Below are 18,512 nucleotides of genomic sequence, written 5' to 3'. Positions count from 1 at the left end.
CGGTCCGGTAGGTATGCCGTACCAAGGCTATGAAGAGCTTTGTATATGATAACCAATACCTTGAATTGAGCACAGTAACTGACAGGTAGCCAATAGAGTGACTGCAGGATGGGGGTGATGTTCATGCTGTTGCTTCTGATAACAGTCAAGCTGCAGCGTTTTGCACCAATTGGAGCCTCCTAGTTAACTTAGATGGGAGACCTATGTATAGTGCATTACAACAGTCAAGTCTTGAGGTTACCATAGCATGAATCCAGGTGGCCACATTGGCCATGGTCAGGTAAGAAGCCATCTTCCAGGCTAGAGAAAGGTGGTAGAAAGCATTTTTTGCAGCTGCCTTAATTTGTTTTTCTAGTGGTAGCAATGGATCCAGTATAACCCCTAGGCTCTTAACCAAGTCTGCAAGGTTCCCCCCCCTCTAAATAACACTTGACTAGCAGAACAGATTTGCAGGAGCAGCAGCTTGATAATCCTTAAAACATGCCATTCTGAAATTTAGGTAGGCCCCATTATACAGATGTGGGGATGAGATTGGGAGCCAAGCTACAAGTGCCGCCTGACAGGTTGGACACTTGTCAGCTTCCCTCAAGTTTTGATGGGAAATGTAGGCGTCCTGGTCTTGCAGCTTGGCTCTCCGACAGCTGTCCAATGGACTTTCCAACTGTCACTTGTCCAACATTCCGCCAAGCTGCCTACATTTCCCATCAAAACTTGAGGGAAGCTGACAAGTGTCCAACCTGTGTCAGGCATCACTTGTAGTTTGGCTCTGAGTGAACACTCGCTTGCCAAGGCCTTTCAAGCTGAGATTTGAAGTGGGATTTTACTGACTAGGTTAAGCTCTTCGGAAGGTTGAAAGAGGTAAGAAACAACCTGTGGTACATGTGTTCATCCCACAGTTGCCTGGTAAAAGGGCTTGGTATCTTGTTCTATTAGAAATGACAACAGGTTAGCAGGTAAGGCCATTCCATCAAGAGCAGCTCCATTACAAGACCAGTCCTTCTCTAGGCACGGCAAGATAGATGGTCTCAGAAGACCTGGGGAAAACAAATAGTTTTTAGGGCCAATAGCATTTGATTGGATGTGTAATTGGGACCTAACTTTGAACTTTTGAGGAAAAATTGAAGGAACTGGGAATGTTCATTCTGGAGAAGACAGGAGGCATGATTATGCTCTTTAATTAAAAAGAAATTACTTCATTTATACCCTGCCTTTCTTTCCAACGGGGAGTCGGGACCCAAAACAGTCATTCTCCTCCATTTTTTCCTCACAACAAACCCTGTGAGGTGGCTTAGGCTGAGTGTGTGTGTGACTGACCCAAGATCACCTAGCAAGTTTCCATGGCAGAACGGGGAATCAAACCTTGGTCTCCCAGATCCTAGTTCCACACTAGCTCTCTTCAAATGTCTGAAGGAAGACAAAAAGACATACTCTTCTCCAGACAGTGGTACAGTTGTAGAGGGTAGTGCTAAGTTGAATATGAAAAGAAATTTCTGAATGGTAAAAGCAGTCCAATAATTGAGCCCATTACCTAGGGGGTTGAGGTGAGTTCTCCCTCACTGGAGGTTTTCCAGCAGGAACTAAAGAACCATCAGGAAAGAATCTCTGAGCTGATTTCCTGCACTGAGCAAGAAGTTGGACTAGAAGGCCTCTAAGACCTCTTACAATGCTCTAAAACAGCTGGAAGGGAACCTGATTGGGATCAGGATCACAACTTTGGCAAAGAGTGGCTATTAACTCTTCCTCCCACAAGCATAACTTTACCCTGATCAGAAATGCCTAGCCCTGCAACTGCTTGAAGCCCTAGTTAGTGGGAAAGTTACCAACCTTTTCCCCCTACCACTGAGGGGTGGTGGTGGAGACGTTTCCAACTAAGGAAAGAGTATGGAGAGTGGGAGAGGAATTGACCCCCTTTCTCAAAGTTGCTGTCCCAATACGGAACAGGTTCCCGTGTGGCTGCTTTTCAGGCCAAATCACACACAATTCTGTCCATGGAACTTCAGCACTGAATGAACTTTGACTCCTCAATTACTATGTTTTTGCCATCCAGTGATGGTGTTGGCGGAATTTTCTGCTTCAGGAGCTGAACTATTCCAAGCTATCTCTGCTCTGTCATACCCAAACACGCACAACACCACTCTTTGCCTGCCTCATTCCAAGGATAGGTGATTGCTAAGGAGCACAATGGCTCAATCATTAATGTTGGCACCATGCAGTAATGTTCAGCAAAGTAGATGATGCCAGCTAGACAAAAAACAAATTGATGTCATCTCGTTGTCAGGCCTGGAAACGTAGCCTGATCCTTGGACCATTTCAGATCTTTTACGCCACTGGCAGCATTTAGCATCGATCGTTCCTTGCAACATCCTGGAAGAATAACAGTGAGATGGAAGGCCATTTGTTCACATGGTAGCTACATCTACCACCTTGGCGATTGTGAACTCTTGAAGAGAAAGAGGAGGAGAATAGAGATACGCCTCTTGGATTCACCCCAGAGGCAGACTCTTTTGGTGCAAAGAATACCACATACTAATAGAATTAGCCGTTTTGCAGCCAAAGCAAACACTGGCTGCAACGCTGAGCCTTCTGTTGATTTAGTATAAAGCATGCCTTGGGCTGTGCTCTAGTCAACCCTGCAAGCCAAGCAAACCTGTTGGAGAGCCAGACAGGCCAGAGTGTGAAATGGGGCCTCTGCGCAGAGGAAGCCTGATAGGACAGGTATATTTTTTTCGGAGCAGGACGGTCATATAGAAGCAATTGATATCAAGGTATCCCCTCATGTCAGGCTTCAGTTGCAATCCTATGCATGCCTACTTGGAAAGTAACCCCACTGAATTCAGTGGGACATTCCCTAGGAAGTCTGCAGGGGAGGCCTGCTTTAAGCGGGCACTGGCACATAAGCTTTTGGAGGAGCACCATTCTGGGTCAGGCGAAGGCAAGGAGGAATCAAGAGTGTGGTCATTGGCTATTGGCCCTGATGGCTGGACAGAATCATGAGGGCCAGAAGCAATCTCTTATAGTACAGGACTCTGCAGCCTCCATGCCTTCCTCCTGGGCTTCCCCAAAGCATCTAAGTACCAATGCAGGAAGTGGGATGCTGGACTAGATGGACCTCTGACCTAGCCCAACAGTTAAAGAGCCAAAGTTAGCTCCTTCCCAGATAAAGTCGAGTCAAGGCAGTTCAATCTACCTGGTTCAAGGAAGAGACGTTTTAAAAAATGATGTATTTTTGGCTACTCTTGCAGCACCATCTATAGGTGCAGTGCTTTACAGCATATGCAAAAGACCTCCCTGTTCCTAGTTTGACAGGCGAGAACATTTTCTAAGACTGCAAAATGTTCAGGGTTTTGCTAATAGATCCAGAGGAGTTTATTCCGGGCTTTGGGGGTCCCCAACTTTGCAATGCTATGGGGCTATATGGTGTAGGGGGAGTTTCTTACTTCTTCTTCCCCTAAGGACATTGTGAGGGACAAAGGATTTGGAGGAAAGACGACAGCAGAATTCCGGGAGGGATTTTCAGATCTAGGGAGGCGGTCAAAGTCCCATTCACATACATGATCTGGGGTCCACAGTAGTAAATGGGGCGGGATGAATAATTGCGCATAGGCTCAGAGCTGGAACGTGCGGAGCGAGTGGGGGCGGAGGAGCAACGGGAAGTAAGAGCGAGCCATAGGAAAAGGGGGGGGGGGTGCTTAGCGTAGCTCATTCGTGTGGGATGCAGGCAGAAGCCACCTTGTTTTTTTCAAGGGCGGGGCAGTAACGATGGTTCCGCTAAATGAATGTTCATCCCTACCTTAATACGCGTCACAGCATTCTGACCCAGGGGACAGCTGAAGAGAGCTGTGGCTCTCGAAAGCTTATGCTACAATAAAGTCGGTTAGTCTTAAAGGGGCTACTGGACTCTTTGCTATCTTACAACATTCTGAAACTCTTGGGGGCATTCCTTTACAGAGTTCCCTGTCTTATAAATCCTAAAGGCTTTCCCCACTGTGTCTGCTATAACTTGGCAAGCCGCAGGTCTCCAGCTGCCGTTTACTAGGACTTTAAAGAGGGGAGGGGGGGAAATACTGCAAACCGTCTGCCCAGATGAAACTAAACGCTACCGCTAAGCCCCAAGCGCCGCCGCCAGCCCCGTTTTGCACTCGGCTTTCTCTTTCCCGGGGAACCACAGCTCCGCCCGCTGAGCACGTGGGAGGGGAGGGAAGTGGTCATGTGACTAGCCGGGGCGTTTCGGGCGTTGAGTCATGTGACCCGGCTCCTGGCTCAGAGCGGAAGAGACGAGCAGAAGATGGGACTGGCTAAGCGGGCGCTCCCGCGGCTGGCGGCCTCGCTGCGGCCGGTGAGTGCTGGGCTGGGGGCTCTCGCTCGGGCAGGCAAGTGGGCTGCTTGGCTCTGCCCCCCCCCACTTCTAAGTTGTGGGGAGTCAGTTCCCCCCCACCCCCCGAGACTCTCAGTAGAGAATGGGGAGCTGTGTTCGAATTCCTCCCAAACCTGGATTTGAGTCCAGTGGTACCCTTAGAGACCAAGATTTTCAGTCTATAAGCTGTCGAGAGTCAGAGAATCAGCGCTCCCTTCTTCATACTCTCGAAAGCTTAGACTCTGAAAATCTTGTTGGTCTCGAAGGGTACTTCTGGACTCAGATCCTGCTGTTCTGCTGCAGACCAACACGACCACCTAAATGAAACTCCCAAGCCAGGAAGCCATCTGGGTTACCTAGAGTTACTAGACCTGTTCACATATTAAAGCAAATGCATAGACAGCTGGCAGGTGTGAACACCTGTTTGTAAGAGATAGTAGCTTTCTCTGGCTCATACGGAAGGGGGAATATTCAGCATTTCTTCTGTATTGGATTCTTGCTAATGCTATGTATGTGTAAACTTGTATTTATTTACTCTATGGCATTGTTTAATAGAAATGTCCTTGATACTGTATGGAAATGTCCTTGATACTGATTGTACTAATCTCATACTCTATAATCTGCCTTGAGTCTCAGTGAGAAAGGCGGACTATAAATGACATAAATAAATAAATAAAATATTGGGACTTCTCTGCATTGGAAGCAGAATTGTGCGAATCCTCCCTCCCAAGCCTATGTGAAGAAGAATTATTGGGGTCCTGCAGCTCAAACTTTCTGGATCCCACATGTAGGGGGGGATGGTTGTGACAGGGTCGTGCTCTCAAAGTAGCACGTGAGAATGCATTCTGGTAACAGACATGATCCACCTACATGGTAGGAGGCAAATACATTTATAAAATAGAAAAGCACAGCCAAAGCTTAGCATAATAGAGCACTTGGGGGCCAAATAGCCCCCAAACAGAGTAACCCTGTGGGCTGTGAAGTGCTGGATTCATGTTACAACTTGTCCATTAAGAGGAGGGGGGCGGGAATAGGATAAGAGCCCAGTGGTGATATAGCTGTAATAGCCCAAAATTTTCTGGGACCTTGTAAGGACACCTCAGTCTTGCCCTATAAAAAAACAGGAATTGGGTGAAGAAATTCTTCAGGAAGTCTTCTAGTCTGTTGCTTGGCTTTACTGAGGTAGTGATCTTAGAGTAGGAGAGGAAAAAAATTTAAGAGTTTGCTACTGAAGGCTCCAAGTTGGAAACCATCTCTTCCTGTTCTGGTAATTTTAACAATTAGCTAAGTTGCAGTATGATGAGTTGATGCTTCTGTCATATTCTTAAGCAGCTGTAGTTCATATGTGGCCCCGGGATTGTAATCTGTTTACCTGTACCCTCAGCCACTAGACATAACAGTGATTCTTCAGTTTGTCATGCATAAGGCATGTTAATTGTGAGTGAGTGAGAGAGAGAGAAAATATATTATTGACCCCTGCTTTTCTCCACCAACCCCTCTTTTTCTTACAGCTTAGCTCAACGGCTGGTACATTTCCAAAGCATGTTAAAATAGTTGAAGTTGGTCCAAGGGATGGCCTGCAGAATGAAAAGGTAATTAAGCACATCTGAGGTGTCCTGCAACAACAGGCCAGTGGTCCGTCCAGTCCAGCATGTGATTTCACCCTGTGGCCAAGCAGGTCTCCTGGAGGGTCAGCAAAGAGAGGCGAAAGCTTTCCCCAGTGCTGCCTCCTGGCACTGGTAGTCACAAGTTTACTCTCTCTTTCTGAATGTGGAGGTTCCCTTTAGCTAGTAGCCACTGATGGCATGTGAACCTGTCTAAGCCCCTCTCCCTTTAAATCCATCTATGCTCATAGCTGTCAAATTGAACATGGCTTGTGCCTGCAGTCTTGCAGTGTTCTTTTGCTGTTTTCTTACTCTTTGTTACAACATCATGCTGAGATTTTCCTCCCAGCTAGAAGAGGTGCTGCAGCTCAAAAGTTACCTTGCATCCTGAATTTTATTTTCTATGCATACCGAACATCTTGGTTAACAGAAATGTGCCAGGGTAGGTCAAAAGGTAGCGTAGAACCAAGGATTAAATCTCAGCTTGGCCATGGCTTCACCAGACACCCTTAAGCAAACTATATTCACACATGCTCAATTTCTCTTTTCAGCCTTTTCATAAAACAGCCTAAAAATAAAGAAAAATCGTTGGTGAAGTGGGTGTTGCCTGCCTCTTGGCTGATGAGAACATGGGTGTTTGTAGAAACCAGATCTCATTTCCTGAAATGCACTAACATTTGTGATATCTGATACATTGAATTCATCTCACGTGTTTGCTAGTGATGGTGTATGTAATAGCTGTGGGATCCCAGGTCAAATGTGAACTGCATTAAACAGTCTTCCTAAGTACCCTTGATTATGTATCTGTAAAATATGGGAGGGCGGGCGCTGGCACTGCCAAAGAAATGAAAGAAATAGGTTATTAAGTTATGAAAGAAATTGGTGGAGGGCTTTGGGAGGCTACAGTGGAGCTGTAACTTCTTGTATGCCGGGGTTGTGGCTCAGTGGAAATACTGTCACTTTGCATGTAAAATTCCCACGTTCATTCCTGAGCATTTCCAGTGAAAGGCTCTGAGGTGGCAGGTGCTGAAAAAGCCCTGGGAAGTTGCTACTATTCCAACCAGACAGTACAGAGAGATGGGCCAATGATATGAGGCAACTTCCTAGTTCAACCAGTGGGTCTGCTCTGTTGGGTAAACATAAGCACTGACGTCTTTGAAGTCTCTGGTCTGTGGTAACTTTAGAGTGGTCAGAGAACAGTGGCAAACATACCCTGTGTTTGTGTAATATTGACTCTCCTATGTTTACCTATTCCAAAGTCAGTCAAGTACTGCTGGGTTGCAACAGAAAGTAACTTTGCCCCTCCAGTCTGCAAACTCCGATGATGCAAGAGCAACAAAGTAGGCATCCCTGTATGTTAACTACTTGCAATGTGCAGGATATTTGAGAGGAAACCAGTTAGAATAACAATATTAAAAATGAAAGGAAGTTGAAAGAGTTAGAACAGCCCTTCTAAAAAAAATAAAAAACATTGCCCACCTGTTCCTTCTTTCATCTCTGATAAGACTGCTTCTCTCCCCCGCAAATTTGTTCATCCTTTTTGCTCCTGAGGGATTGGACCTTCACTTTTTGACTCCTTTCCAACCAGCCCACATTCCTGTCTTCCATTGGTGCTATGCTTCCTGCCTTTCTCAGGATTTTCTTTTCTTTCTTGCTTACTTTCTTTTCTTCTTTCTCTCTTTTATTAAGTGAAACCACAAGTGGTTTCAGAGCGGATAACAATATGTTAAGTCATACTTATAAAACAGCCGTGTCTGTGTGTGCTGCCTTCAAGCCATAGCTGACCTACAGCGACCCCAGGTGGGATTTTCATGGCAAGAGCCTATCAGAGGTGGTTTGCCATTCCCTGCCTGTGTAACCCTGGTCTTCATTGGAGGTCTCCCATCCAATTACTAGCCAAGGCCAACCCTGTTTAGCTTCTGAGATTTGACAAGATCAGGCTCACCTGGGCTATGCAGGTCTGGGTATAAAACAGCCATAATATGAATAAAATCGAACAAAACTACAAATAGAATAAAACAAATCGAGATGCAGCACTCGATATTCCACAGCCCAGAGCATTCAAATAATTACTTTGTGTTTCCAGATGTATTATTTTATATTTTCAGATGATTGTTTTGTATTTCCATTTGAATCACGCCCCATACTTCATTATACTGTCATTTTACCCACACAAGGTAGAAAGGTGGATTACTCAATCTAATTACTGTGGTGTCTGGGGCTGGTTTTATTTTTATTTTTTTAGCAAACCTGGGTGATCCCTCACGGATTGTGGAATCTGCCCCCCCCCGCCACCTATCTCTGGGTGCCACTCTCCCCCCCCCCTGAATTTTTTGATATACACATGACATGAGCATGTTCACAATTAGATACCCATACATATGAAAAAAATGTAAAATCTTTGTGTATTTAGAAACATCAGTGAATTTTGGCTTCTTAGTAAATATTTTTTGCTTTTTGAAACTTCTACAGTCAGGGCTAGAAAATAGTTTTTTAATGAACATTATTAATGTTAGGACTTCAAGAGCCCATAGGCCATATGTAAAATGTGCAGCATGTGTTCGGTCCATGTGTTGCATACTCTGACTTAACGTTAAATGGAAATGTTGCTTAGCTTTTAAGTCTGTCCATATTTAGCATCCTCAGATCTCTCACTGTTGCTAAAATTTGATCCGTTCAGATTTGATGCATTTCTGAAAATGAATGGGAAATAGATCTATATTTTTGTACCAGTTTAAGCAAAAAGAAGGCTAAAAATAATGTTTATCTCGTTTTCTTTTTCCTTTGTAGAACATCGTCCCCACTCAGGTGAAAATAGACTTTATTAATATGCTCTCGGAAACGGGTCTTTCTGTCATAGAAACCACCAGTTTTGTGTCTCCTAAATGGGTCCCTCAGGTTAGTAGTGGATATAACTTGCTCTCCTTAAAAAGCTGCTAGCAAATGAATCAGATACTGCCACAGGGCAGGCGGCATGGGCTTGTATGCGTGAGGTTGAGTCTTGAACCCCTGCTGGTCTGCCCAAGTTCCTTCTGAGTTGTTAGGAGTGTGAATTGTAAAATCACTTTATACCCCTAACTAGAGATGTGAATGCCTGGGAGGAAATTGGGGGTGGGGGGTGGGGACGACTGGTTGACCTATTTCCCCTCCATTTTCATTCTATTTCCAGTTTGAGAAGTTGAGAAAAGTTGTAAAATGGAGGGTGGGGAGCGGAATTTGTGTCGTTTTTTCATATTCTTTCCATACCTTCACAACTGTGCCCTTAACTAGTGGATTCTAGTTGAAAGGACTGTGGGTTCCCCACATATTTTGCTATGTGCTGGGCCCCACAGCTTTGACTTCAAAGGAATTAAAATTCTGTACCTGAACAATCCTGGTTCTGTACTCAGAATAAATCATACAACTGAAGCAGATTCATTCCCTCTCCTTTTGCATTTTTGATGGTCTGGTATAATTTTGTTTGGATTTTGCTAGTTGCACTAAAACCATGCCTGCATCCTCTAAAGCCGTCAGGCAGCCCTTGAGATCCCAGCAGGCATTGCCCATATGAGCCCAGCATAGCTTTGCCGTCATTAGGACTAGAATCAGGGCCTCTGTTCCTTACCAGTACAAATGAGTACTCGGGGTCTGCACTGGAGGGCATTGTGTGTGCTCATGTAGGACTGGAAACATTTGTCCCTGGTGAGTGGCTCTGTGCTCTTCTTGGCTGTGCTGGAGTGCTGGGCTTTAGGAGATGGCTCTCTCATAGTCTCTTCAAGTAGCATTTACAAGCATGGGATTAAAAAAGGTAGTCCCCTGTGCAAGCACCGAGTCATTACTGACCCATGGGGAGACGTCGCATCATGACGTTTTCAGTCATCTACACTTTACTCCCAGGAAACTGGGTACTCATTTTACCGACCTCGGAAGGATGGAAGGCTGAGTCAACCTTGAGCCAGCTACCTGAACCCGGCTTCCGCCGGGATCGAACTCAGGTCATGAGCAGAGCTTGGGCTGCAGTACTGCAGTTTACCACTCTGCGCCATGGGGCCCCTTAAGCATGGGCTTGGTAGCCATGAGCACCTTAAGAAGTTGCTGTCAAAATGGTAAATTCAGAGAGCTGAATGGTCCATAATATCTGATGCTCATTTGCAGAAGTTCAAAACACTGAGGTTGGCTTAGTGGGGGGTTTTGTGGTGGGAGCTAACAGCACGTAATGTGCCTCTACAGCAGGATCAAATCCCCACTTTGCCGTAGAAGCCTGCTTGGTAACGTTGGGCCAGTTGCTCTCAGTCAGCCTGGGCTACCTCACAGGCGTGTTGTTGTGAGGATACAATGAAGGAGGGAAGAAGGATGTACACAGCCATAAACCCCTTAAAGGAAGGGTTGGTTAAGAGAAAGTACTAAACAAAATAATAAAGTACGAAGAGTTGGGAATCGAGGACATCTGGCACGCCTCATGGGGACTGAAGGAATGAAAATGGGTGAGCCAGAGAAACACGCCTGGCTTTGGGGAGCTCTGACTTGAATGTGCTGACAGTTTCAGGGCGTTTTTGTTTGCATGTTTTACAATGCCTGTTTCTCTCCTCATCTTGATACGGTTGTGGAAGCGAGGCCTACAACCACACGCTTTAAAATACGCTTTGTGTTCCTGTGTAGATGGCGGACCACTCTGAAGTCATGCAAGGGATTCGCAAGGTTTCAGGCATCAGCTATCCTGTTCTGACCCCCAACCTCAAAGGCTTTCAAGCAGCGGTAAGGGCAGCCTGCAGAACAGAAGCTCCAAGGATTGGAGATCCTGAAATGGGACATGCAGATCTGTGGCTGTGATGAAGCTCCTTTTTGTGTGTGGAGCTCCATCGTCTGCAAGGGCTATTCATTTATTTCAGTGAATGAAGCAGATTCAGAGGTGCACATCTCTGCTGGGTCACATCCTTCCTCCTCTGGTGAACCGAATGGAATCTCTCAGCATTGCTGGTCAGGGTGCATGTAGAACTCTGGATCTGGGCCCTCAGAGTTGTTTTGATCTAGTTCTGAGCAAAGTCTAATGGGGTGGGAGTTACTGGTGTGAGAACCCTGAGCCCTTTGGAGAAGGAATGGCAGCACACCAAATATGCCATATCCTGCAAACGTTCAGTAAATTAATTCTTGCTTCATTGCCATCTGTTTTATGAGTCATTTGCTTATGGCATAGTTTGTTCGTAAAGGTTTTAAGGAGATTTGGACATCTTGTGAGCCAGCCTGGTGTAGTGGTTAGAATGTCAGAGTAGGAGCTCAGAGACTCGGATTCGAATCCTCACTCAGCCGTGGAAGCTCACTGGGTGACCTTAGGCCAGTCACTCTCTCAGCCTAACCTATCTGACAGGAGAAAATGGAGAAAAGGAAAATAGTATTATAAGCCACTTTGGAGGAGAAAGGTGAGGTATAAGTATCTAAACAAATTAGTGGTGTTACGTTTCTAAATGTTGGGCAAAAATCTTTCAGTTTTATTTTCTGGTTAGAAGAAGTCTGACCAGCGTGACTAGGGGAGTGAAACTCTTGTGCTGTGCTTGCTTTAACACAACACACCTTGCCCTTGTAGCCAATTGCATTCCAAAGTTTAGGACCTGGTCTCGAAGTTCTAGCTGCTACCTTACTGCAGAAGTGAACCTGACCTAGGTTTCCTGCTGTCTGAGAACTGTATATTCAGAATTCTGTATAAGGCATGACACAAAAATATAAAATAACCCATAAAAGTTTAGTTTAAGCAGCACAACCCACCCTCATCCCACACAAGAGCCCGCACAAATGCAAAGATCTTGCCGTTTTGCTGGAAGGTACCCCGTTTGGGGCTTTGATTGAATCTCTGGAAATCCAGGGAGGCAGTTCAGTTCGTTGTTGAGTATTTCTGTACATTGATCACCTTGCTGGTTTTCAAATTTCAGGAAACTTTGCATTTCCGTTGTTTCTTGAACGCCCCAGTTGTTGGCTGTATTGACTTACACTGCGTGATCCACCTTAAGTCTCAGTTGGAAAGGCAGACTACAAATAATGTGAATAAATACATGTGTGTGCGCAGGTGGCAGCAGGAGCCAAGGAGGTGTCGATCTTTGGGGCAGCGTCGGAGCTCTTCACAAAGAAGAACATCAATTGCTCCATCGAGGAAAGCCTGCAGAGATTTAGTGATGTGCTGAGTGCTGCAAAGGAGGCCAACATCCCAGTCCGAGGGTGAGAGAGAAGGCTGGATGCCGACTTTGCGGACTGGATCTCTTGACAGAAGGGGATGGGTGGTGGGCCTCCCTCAAAAAGTATGCCCACTTTCTTCATCTCCCAGATAACAGTTGTTTGGGTTGATGACTCGGCTCTGTGCAGGGGGGTGGGCAGTATCTGGTTTGGGGAAAGCTGTTTGGAGTGCGTTTCTCCAAACAGGGTATAGTAACACGTGTTTTCTCCTGCTGCCTGCAGATATGTCTCCTGTGTCCTTGGCTGTCCTTATGAGGGAAAGATTGCGCCTGCTAAAGTTGCCGAAGTGAGTGCCTGCTGTCCTTTGCCACGGACATTTAATGATGCCTCAGATACGGTGGGGGCGGGGGGGGTGATGTTCTCTGCCGTCTCTGCTGCTCACAGTCCTATTGGCTTTGGGCTTTGTTGACACTCCAGGTTTGAAGTTTTTCTTACTTGTGTGGTAAAAGGAAGTTGTGTTTGTAGAAATGTGTGTTGCAGACTGCCCTGCATGGAGTTGTATCTGCTTACCCCACATCTGCTACTCCCATTCAAACCTACCCAACTGCTAAGTCATCTTCCGAGGCTCTGGTTTGGGTGCCCATGACTTTTGAGCTTAGGCGTATGGCAACCAAGGCGAGGGCCTTCTCAGCAGTGGCACCAAAACTCTGGAACTCTCTACCCAGGGAAATTCACCCGTCCCCTTCTGTTGCCAGCTTCCAGCAACGACTGAAAACTTTTTTGTTTTCTTTGGCATTCCTCAATGATTCCTCCTTTCTGACCAATGTTTTAATTGTTGTTTTTATGTTTCTGGATATGTATTTTAGCTGCTTTTAATTGTTTTAGTGATGTGTTTTTGTTGGTTTCAGTGGTTGTTAAGATGTGTTTTTGTTATGTACGTTTTCAACCAGTAAGCTGCCTTGATAGCCCTGATCAGGGCAGAAATGCAGGATATAAATTTAATATAAATATTCTGCTTTCCTTCCCCCTTCCCCCAGTGACAGCCAGTAACATGACATGAGGAATTGGAAAATGCATGGCTTAATGTTTGGGCATAGGATAAGTTGCTCTAGATTCTGGAACTCTGTATGGATGTGTTGTGGGGAGGTGGTGTCACCGGCCTGTTGTTCACCTTGTGCTGTCATGATACTCTTAGTGTCCTGTAAAAAAAACCTTTTATTTGATTAACACAGTAGCAGTTTCAGTGTCTGACATTAGGGGTCGCTAGAGTAGGTCTGATTGGGACTAAGCCAGGTACTGGTGCTGTGTGCGGAGAAGGGGATTTAACAGGCGTGTTTCCCATTCGGATTAGCAACGCTTGGAACAGTAGTTTTAGCAAGTGAATGAATGCTGGTTCCAGTTGTAACAATACTAGATTAAATTTGCAGCTTAGCAACAGAAGATGAATAGGGGGAAAGTAACAAAGGATGGTCTCAGATTTCTTTGAGGGAACAGGATCCTGAAAGTAAGGCTCCCATTCTGTAATTCTTCTGTTCTCTGTTGCAGGTGTCAAAGAAAATGTATGCCATGGGGTGCTACGAGATTTCTCTGGGTGACACCATCGGTGTTGGGACGCCTGGCAACATGAGGGAGATGCTGTCTGCGGTCATGAAAGAGGTGCCTGTTGGGGCTCTTGCTGTCCATTGCCACGACACTTACGGGCAGGCCCTTGCCAACACGCTGGTGGCGCTCCAGGTGGGTTTCTCTCCAGTGTTTAGGGCTGCAGAGGTGTAGGCATCGTTTGCTAAAATAGGTGGCTCAAGCAATGCAGCCAACCTGCATTAAGAAAATAACCTAAGCAGGTTGTTGGCCATTCTAACGGGTGGGGTGGGGTGGGTGGGAGATCACCCCCCACCAAATACACAGCCCCCATTTCAGTCCTGCATATAAACAGAATCCACCAACAAAACTCTTCCAGAAAGAGTGTTTGTGCCCCAGGCCAGCGTAGCTTCACTCTTCAGAGTTGTGTCTTACAGTCCTGGCAACATTTTACGCTCAAAGTAAACAACAAGGTTTTGTGGGGGGAAAGCATGGAGATGGGGAGAGACCCATTTTCCTGGATCCCAATCTTCCAAAGTCGAGTTGATCAGCCTGTGTCACTCTTAAGCTCTTGAACAGACGCTTGGCAAGCGGTTCCTGGAAAGTTTTACTCTCCTCTTGCAGATGGGAGTGAGTGTGGTCGATTCCTCAGTGGCTGGCCTTGGGGGCTGCCCTTATGCCCAAGGAGCATCTGGGAATGTGGCAACTGAAGACATGGTTTATATGCTTCACGGTCTTGGGATCCATACCGTAAGTCTTCTGTTTTAATTTTTGCTGGTTTCAAGCCATGAGCAGTAACAGGAAGTGGATCTTTCTGCCGGAGCTAAATATATTGTTTTGAGGGCAGTGTGACGGCGTGTCTGTGTTGTCAGTCTTTCGGATGCTGAAGGCTTGAAGCTTAAGCCCGTTGCGCTGTTTATTGTATTTTAATTATTTGTTTTTTAAAATATGTTTAGCATTTTATTCCTTCTGTTAGACCTGTATTATATTGCCGCCCTGACTTCTGTAGTGTTCCCAGATTTTTACTGCCACCAAAGGCTCTTGCCTTAGTTCTCTCTGTTTGACTGTAGGAAGGCTTTAGTTATATTTGGTAGAATGATTACTAGTTTCCAGGTTGTGAGATAAGTACAGGTTTCCTTCATAATTTTCTAAACAGACCTGGTCACAAAGACTTACTTCCCTCAGTTGCCAGTTATGCTAATACTATCCACACAGAAGGAAGACTTGCTTCCCTCAGACTACAGCCCTTCATGACTTCTCCTGCATATTTATTTATTTATATTATTTATTTATTTTATTTTTAACCCGCCCTCCCCACAAGCGGGCTCAGGGTGAGGTACAACATTGATTAAAATACAACTTAAAATCAATTATAAAAACAGATATCCCTCGGAAACACCCTCCCTAAACTGCAGTTCACTCTGGCCTCAGGATACAGCTGCCATCCATTATAACACGCTGCTCACCCATCCAGCCATCTCTTTTTTCCTTCAGAGGCCTGCATTTTAAGCCCTAGCAAGCATACATTCAAAATACCATATTAATTAGCAGAAATAAAACACAAAAATGTTTACATGGCAGAACGTTATGTATATGCCCACCTTTCTTCTGACAGCTCAGGACCCAAGGTGGATAACGACACTAAATGTACAACACGTTAAAACTGTATCCAAACATTTAAAAACATTAAACAATACATTAAAATAACCAGTCTTTTAAAACACCCTGTCTACAGCCAGGAGAACGTTCCCTTTTGCCAAGGAGAAACAGACTGTCCTGAAAACTCTCTGGAATAACTCTGTTTTACAGCCTCAGCATAAAATCCTGGAAGGTAGAAGCCCTCATGGCCTCCTCCGGGAGTCTGTTCCACAGGCAGGACGTCTGTCTTTATTTGTTGAATTAACACTTTCTGCTCTGCCTTTCTGAAAAGCTCCCAGATCAACTAATAGCAGAAACTCATGAAAAATTAAAATCCCTCAAATTTAAACAAAACTTAAATCAGCAAAACCAACATTCAAAAACATAGCCATAAACACAGGGGTGGGGGAGGGTGACAGTCATTATGTGACAGTCATTAAATGATTGGGAGAGTAAACTCATCTTCACCTGGCACCTGAAATGGTCAAAATAGGTGCCAACTGGATATCCCAGGGAGAGTATTCTACAAGTGGGGAGCCACCACTAAGGAGTCTAGGCAATAGATGCATTCCCAGTTTAGTTGTAGTGGTAAATCTTACCATATTTTAAAATATTTGTTCTGGGTCCCTTGAGAATTGACAGGCGGCATGTAAAATAATACATACTTTCATAAACTGCCAGGCAATGGATGCTGGACAATTTTTTTTTCAAGCTCTGTCATTTTGAGTTTTTTTGTTGGTTGGGCTACCAGCTGGTCGGGAGAGTCTTGAATAGCATGTTAATGTATGGAAATGGGCAGCTGAAACTTCTCCTGGCAGGGAGGGCTCAAGAACATCACCTGCTCTTTCTTGCAGAGCAGACTGATATTAAAGGGACAATGGGAGGGGACCGTTTAAAAGTTGGCAAGCCTGTCTATTGGAAGGAGGCAGGATATTAAAATAAAATGGCATTGATTTGCCTTTTAACCAGTTAACATTTGCATGCTACTAAAACCACACCACATTTATTTTTCTGAGAAATGGAAAAAAATGTCAGTGTTTCCAAATTAATAGAAGCTACGTCTTATTGTTAGAAATGAAGGCCATTTTAATCATTCCCGTTTCTGGTAACACACCAGAGCCGAGACAACTGCAGACGCCTGATCCTCTTGTTGTCATCCCTTCTGGTTCAGATTGCAATAGTTGACTTAATAATAATAATAATAATAATAATAATAATAATAATATGTTTATTGCTTTTCTGGCCGAAGCCATAAGCCATACAAATACCAACAAAATATGAACTGTACACTTGAACATACCCAATTCACATAGACATAACTCGTCATTATCACTTTAAACTATCTTTAAACTTTAAACTAACACACCAGAGCCGAGACAACTGCAGACACCTGATCCTCTTGTTGTCATCCCTTCTGGTTCAGATTGCAATAGTTGACTTATCAACTACAGCTGAAGCTGATAGAGTTACCCATTAAAACATGCAAGCATAGCTTTATTCCCTAGCACAGGAGTCCTCACTCTTGTTGAGCCTGTGAGCTGCCTTGGAATGTTGAGAGTAGGAAGGGGGAATCATCACAAAATGGTGGCCGTGGCAGGCAGGACCAATTACAGAATGTTGGAACGTTGCAAGCCAAGTGCCGTCTGTGATGGAGGAGGCAGTTTCCCAATAGGCACTCCTGGTGATGCCTCTTAGACTCTTCTGCAGTTATCTCCTGCTCAGGTGAAGTGTTAGAAAAGTCAGAACTGGCTCTTTCCTTTGGAGCAGAAGCAAGCGAGCGCTAGGCAACGCGTCACTGGGCCCCACCTTGAGGATCGCTGAGTCTGTGTTTACTGCCACCGTTGCAACGATTGGCTGACGGAAGTGGTCCTGTTCTCAGGATTTGGGTTCACGTGCAAAATCAGTAACGCTTCTCTCTTCCCCTCCTCCCCCGCTTTCCTTTGAAGGGTGTGGACCTACCGAAGCTCCTTGAAGCCGGATCCTTTATCTGCAAAGCTTTGAACAGGAGGACCAGTTCAAAAGTGGCTCAGGCATCTTGCAAACTGTGAAACGGGCAGTGCCTGTACCGGACTTGCTGGTAGCAGAAGGCCTACAGCAGCCAGCATCTGCCAGGCTGGGCTGACTCGCCTCGTTTTATTGAAGCACTCTTTGCCAGCCTTGGGGCTAGGTGATAAGGCACTCAACTTTGACAGTGAAATGTATCTGGGACACTGTGTGCACTTGAACCTCACCGGATCCCTCTGGCATCTTTGAGAAGAAGGTCTGTTTCCGCTGGTTGCCGCTGGCCTCTGAGGAGCAAAGGTGTTGCTGGGGAAACGGTTCTGACTTCTTCACCTGCCTCTTCTGAGCCGTCTTTGGAGTTTATGGTACACTACATGGAAGAAGACATGCTCTTGGGCTGAATTGCTTATCAAGCTGGTAGTCCTCAGCCACGAAGGGTCATTGCGTCCAGCATCTCCCCCTCAACCTGGGGTTTCAGCACACGCTAGCACAACTGTGTCAAATCCAGGCAACAGCAATCTCAGCAGTGAGTCAGAAATGGGTGGACAATTGTTGAATGGAACTGCTTTAATTGATGTTCCTTTGAGGTCCTTCAAGTACAGCCGTGCTGCAAAAACTGTTTGGTTTCCCTGAAGGATGGGGAGAGTACTGGCAATTTTCTCTAGCTGATCACCAGTTTCCCAGGGAGAACTCCAGCCACTTCTGTGCCTGTGGTGCAAGTACACATTTGTTTGGGAGAGAGAGTTCAGCCAGGCATGTAGACCTTGTGCCTTTTCCAGACAGAATTACTCCTGGAACCTCGCTCATTGGCAGCCAGTTAAATGGAAAGGAAATTTTCCTTCTTATTTAGGCTTTTTTATTAAAACCTATTTTTTTCTTTAAATCTATTTAAGAAATATTTAGTTCCCTAATAAAGGAGGTTTCTGTTTCAGCTGGCTCTTTTCTTTCATATTGATACTAAGACAAAAACCATCTGTTAAAAATGTTCTCTGTATCTTGAATGCTTTTTGACAAAAAATTTTGATTTAACAAAAATAATGTTGTGTCCCATGACTGCCAGAAGGGCTGGTTCATAATTTAATAGGGAGCTCTCCTCACACCCCGCCCTGCCCCAGGGTAGCAGTGCCCTATTGCAGATCCTATGCAGGGATTTTTACTTTAATTTTTAAAAGTTTCAACTCAGGGACAGTGTCCTA

At 45.2% G+C, this 18,512-nt stretch overlaps 1 protein-coding gene across 2 annotated transcripts; it reads left to right on the top strand.

Annotated features, from left to right (window-relative positions):
• The first annotated feature begins 2,642 nt into the window (after positions 1-2,642).
• Positions 2,643-18,247, top strand: HMGCL (3-hydroxy-3-methylglutaryl-CoA lyase). 2 transcript variants are annotated; one of them, XM_054999675.1, is made up of 9 exons: positions 2,643-2,715; positions 5,866-5,946; positions 8,749-8,856; positions 10,597-10,692; positions 11,996-12,144; positions 12,382-12,445; positions 13,645-13,833; positions 14,302-14,427; positions 17,262-18,247. In XM_054999675.1, the coding sequence occupies exons 1-9, from the start codon at positions 2,680-2,682 to the stop codon at positions 17,361-17,363; spliced, it is 951 nt and encodes a 316-aa protein (XP_054855650.1). In that variant the 5' UTR covers positions 2,643-2,679; the 3' UTR covers positions 17,364-18,247. The 2 variants fall into 2 exon arrangements, with proteins under 2 accessions (XP_054855650.1, XP_054855651.1); XM_054999676.1 differs by lacking the exon at positions 2,643-2,715 and adding an exon at positions 4,250-4,336.
• Positions 18,248-18,512: the final 265 nt, after the last annotated feature.

Source organism: Eublepharis macularius, chromosome 15 (genome assembly GCF_028583425.1).
Source record: "Eublepharis macularius isolate TG4126 chromosome 15, MPM_Emac_v1.0, whole genome shotgun sequence".
In the NCBI taxonomy this organism is placed as follows: Eukaryota; Metazoa; Chordata; class Lepidosauria; order Squamata; family Eublepharidae; genus Eublepharis; species Eublepharis macularius.
Note: the sequence above shows the minus strand (reverse complement) of the source record. Positions and strands in the feature narration are given on the sequence as shown.

Excerpts from the sequence above, each read along its gene's own strand:
- HMGCL (XM_054999676.1), top strand. The coding sequence starts at position 4,286 with ATGGGACTGGCTAAGCGGGCGCTCCCGCGGCTGGCGGCCTCGCTGCGG. Across the intron at positions 4,337-5,865 it reads TGGCGGCCTCGCTGCGGCCG|CTTAGCTCAACGGCTGGTAC; the intron begins GTGAGTGCTGGG and ends TTTTTCTTACAG. Across the intron at positions 12,145-12,381 it reads GCCAACATCCCAGTCCGAGG|ATATGTCTCCTGTGTCCTTG; the intron begins GTGAGAGAGAAG and ends TGCTGCCTGCAG.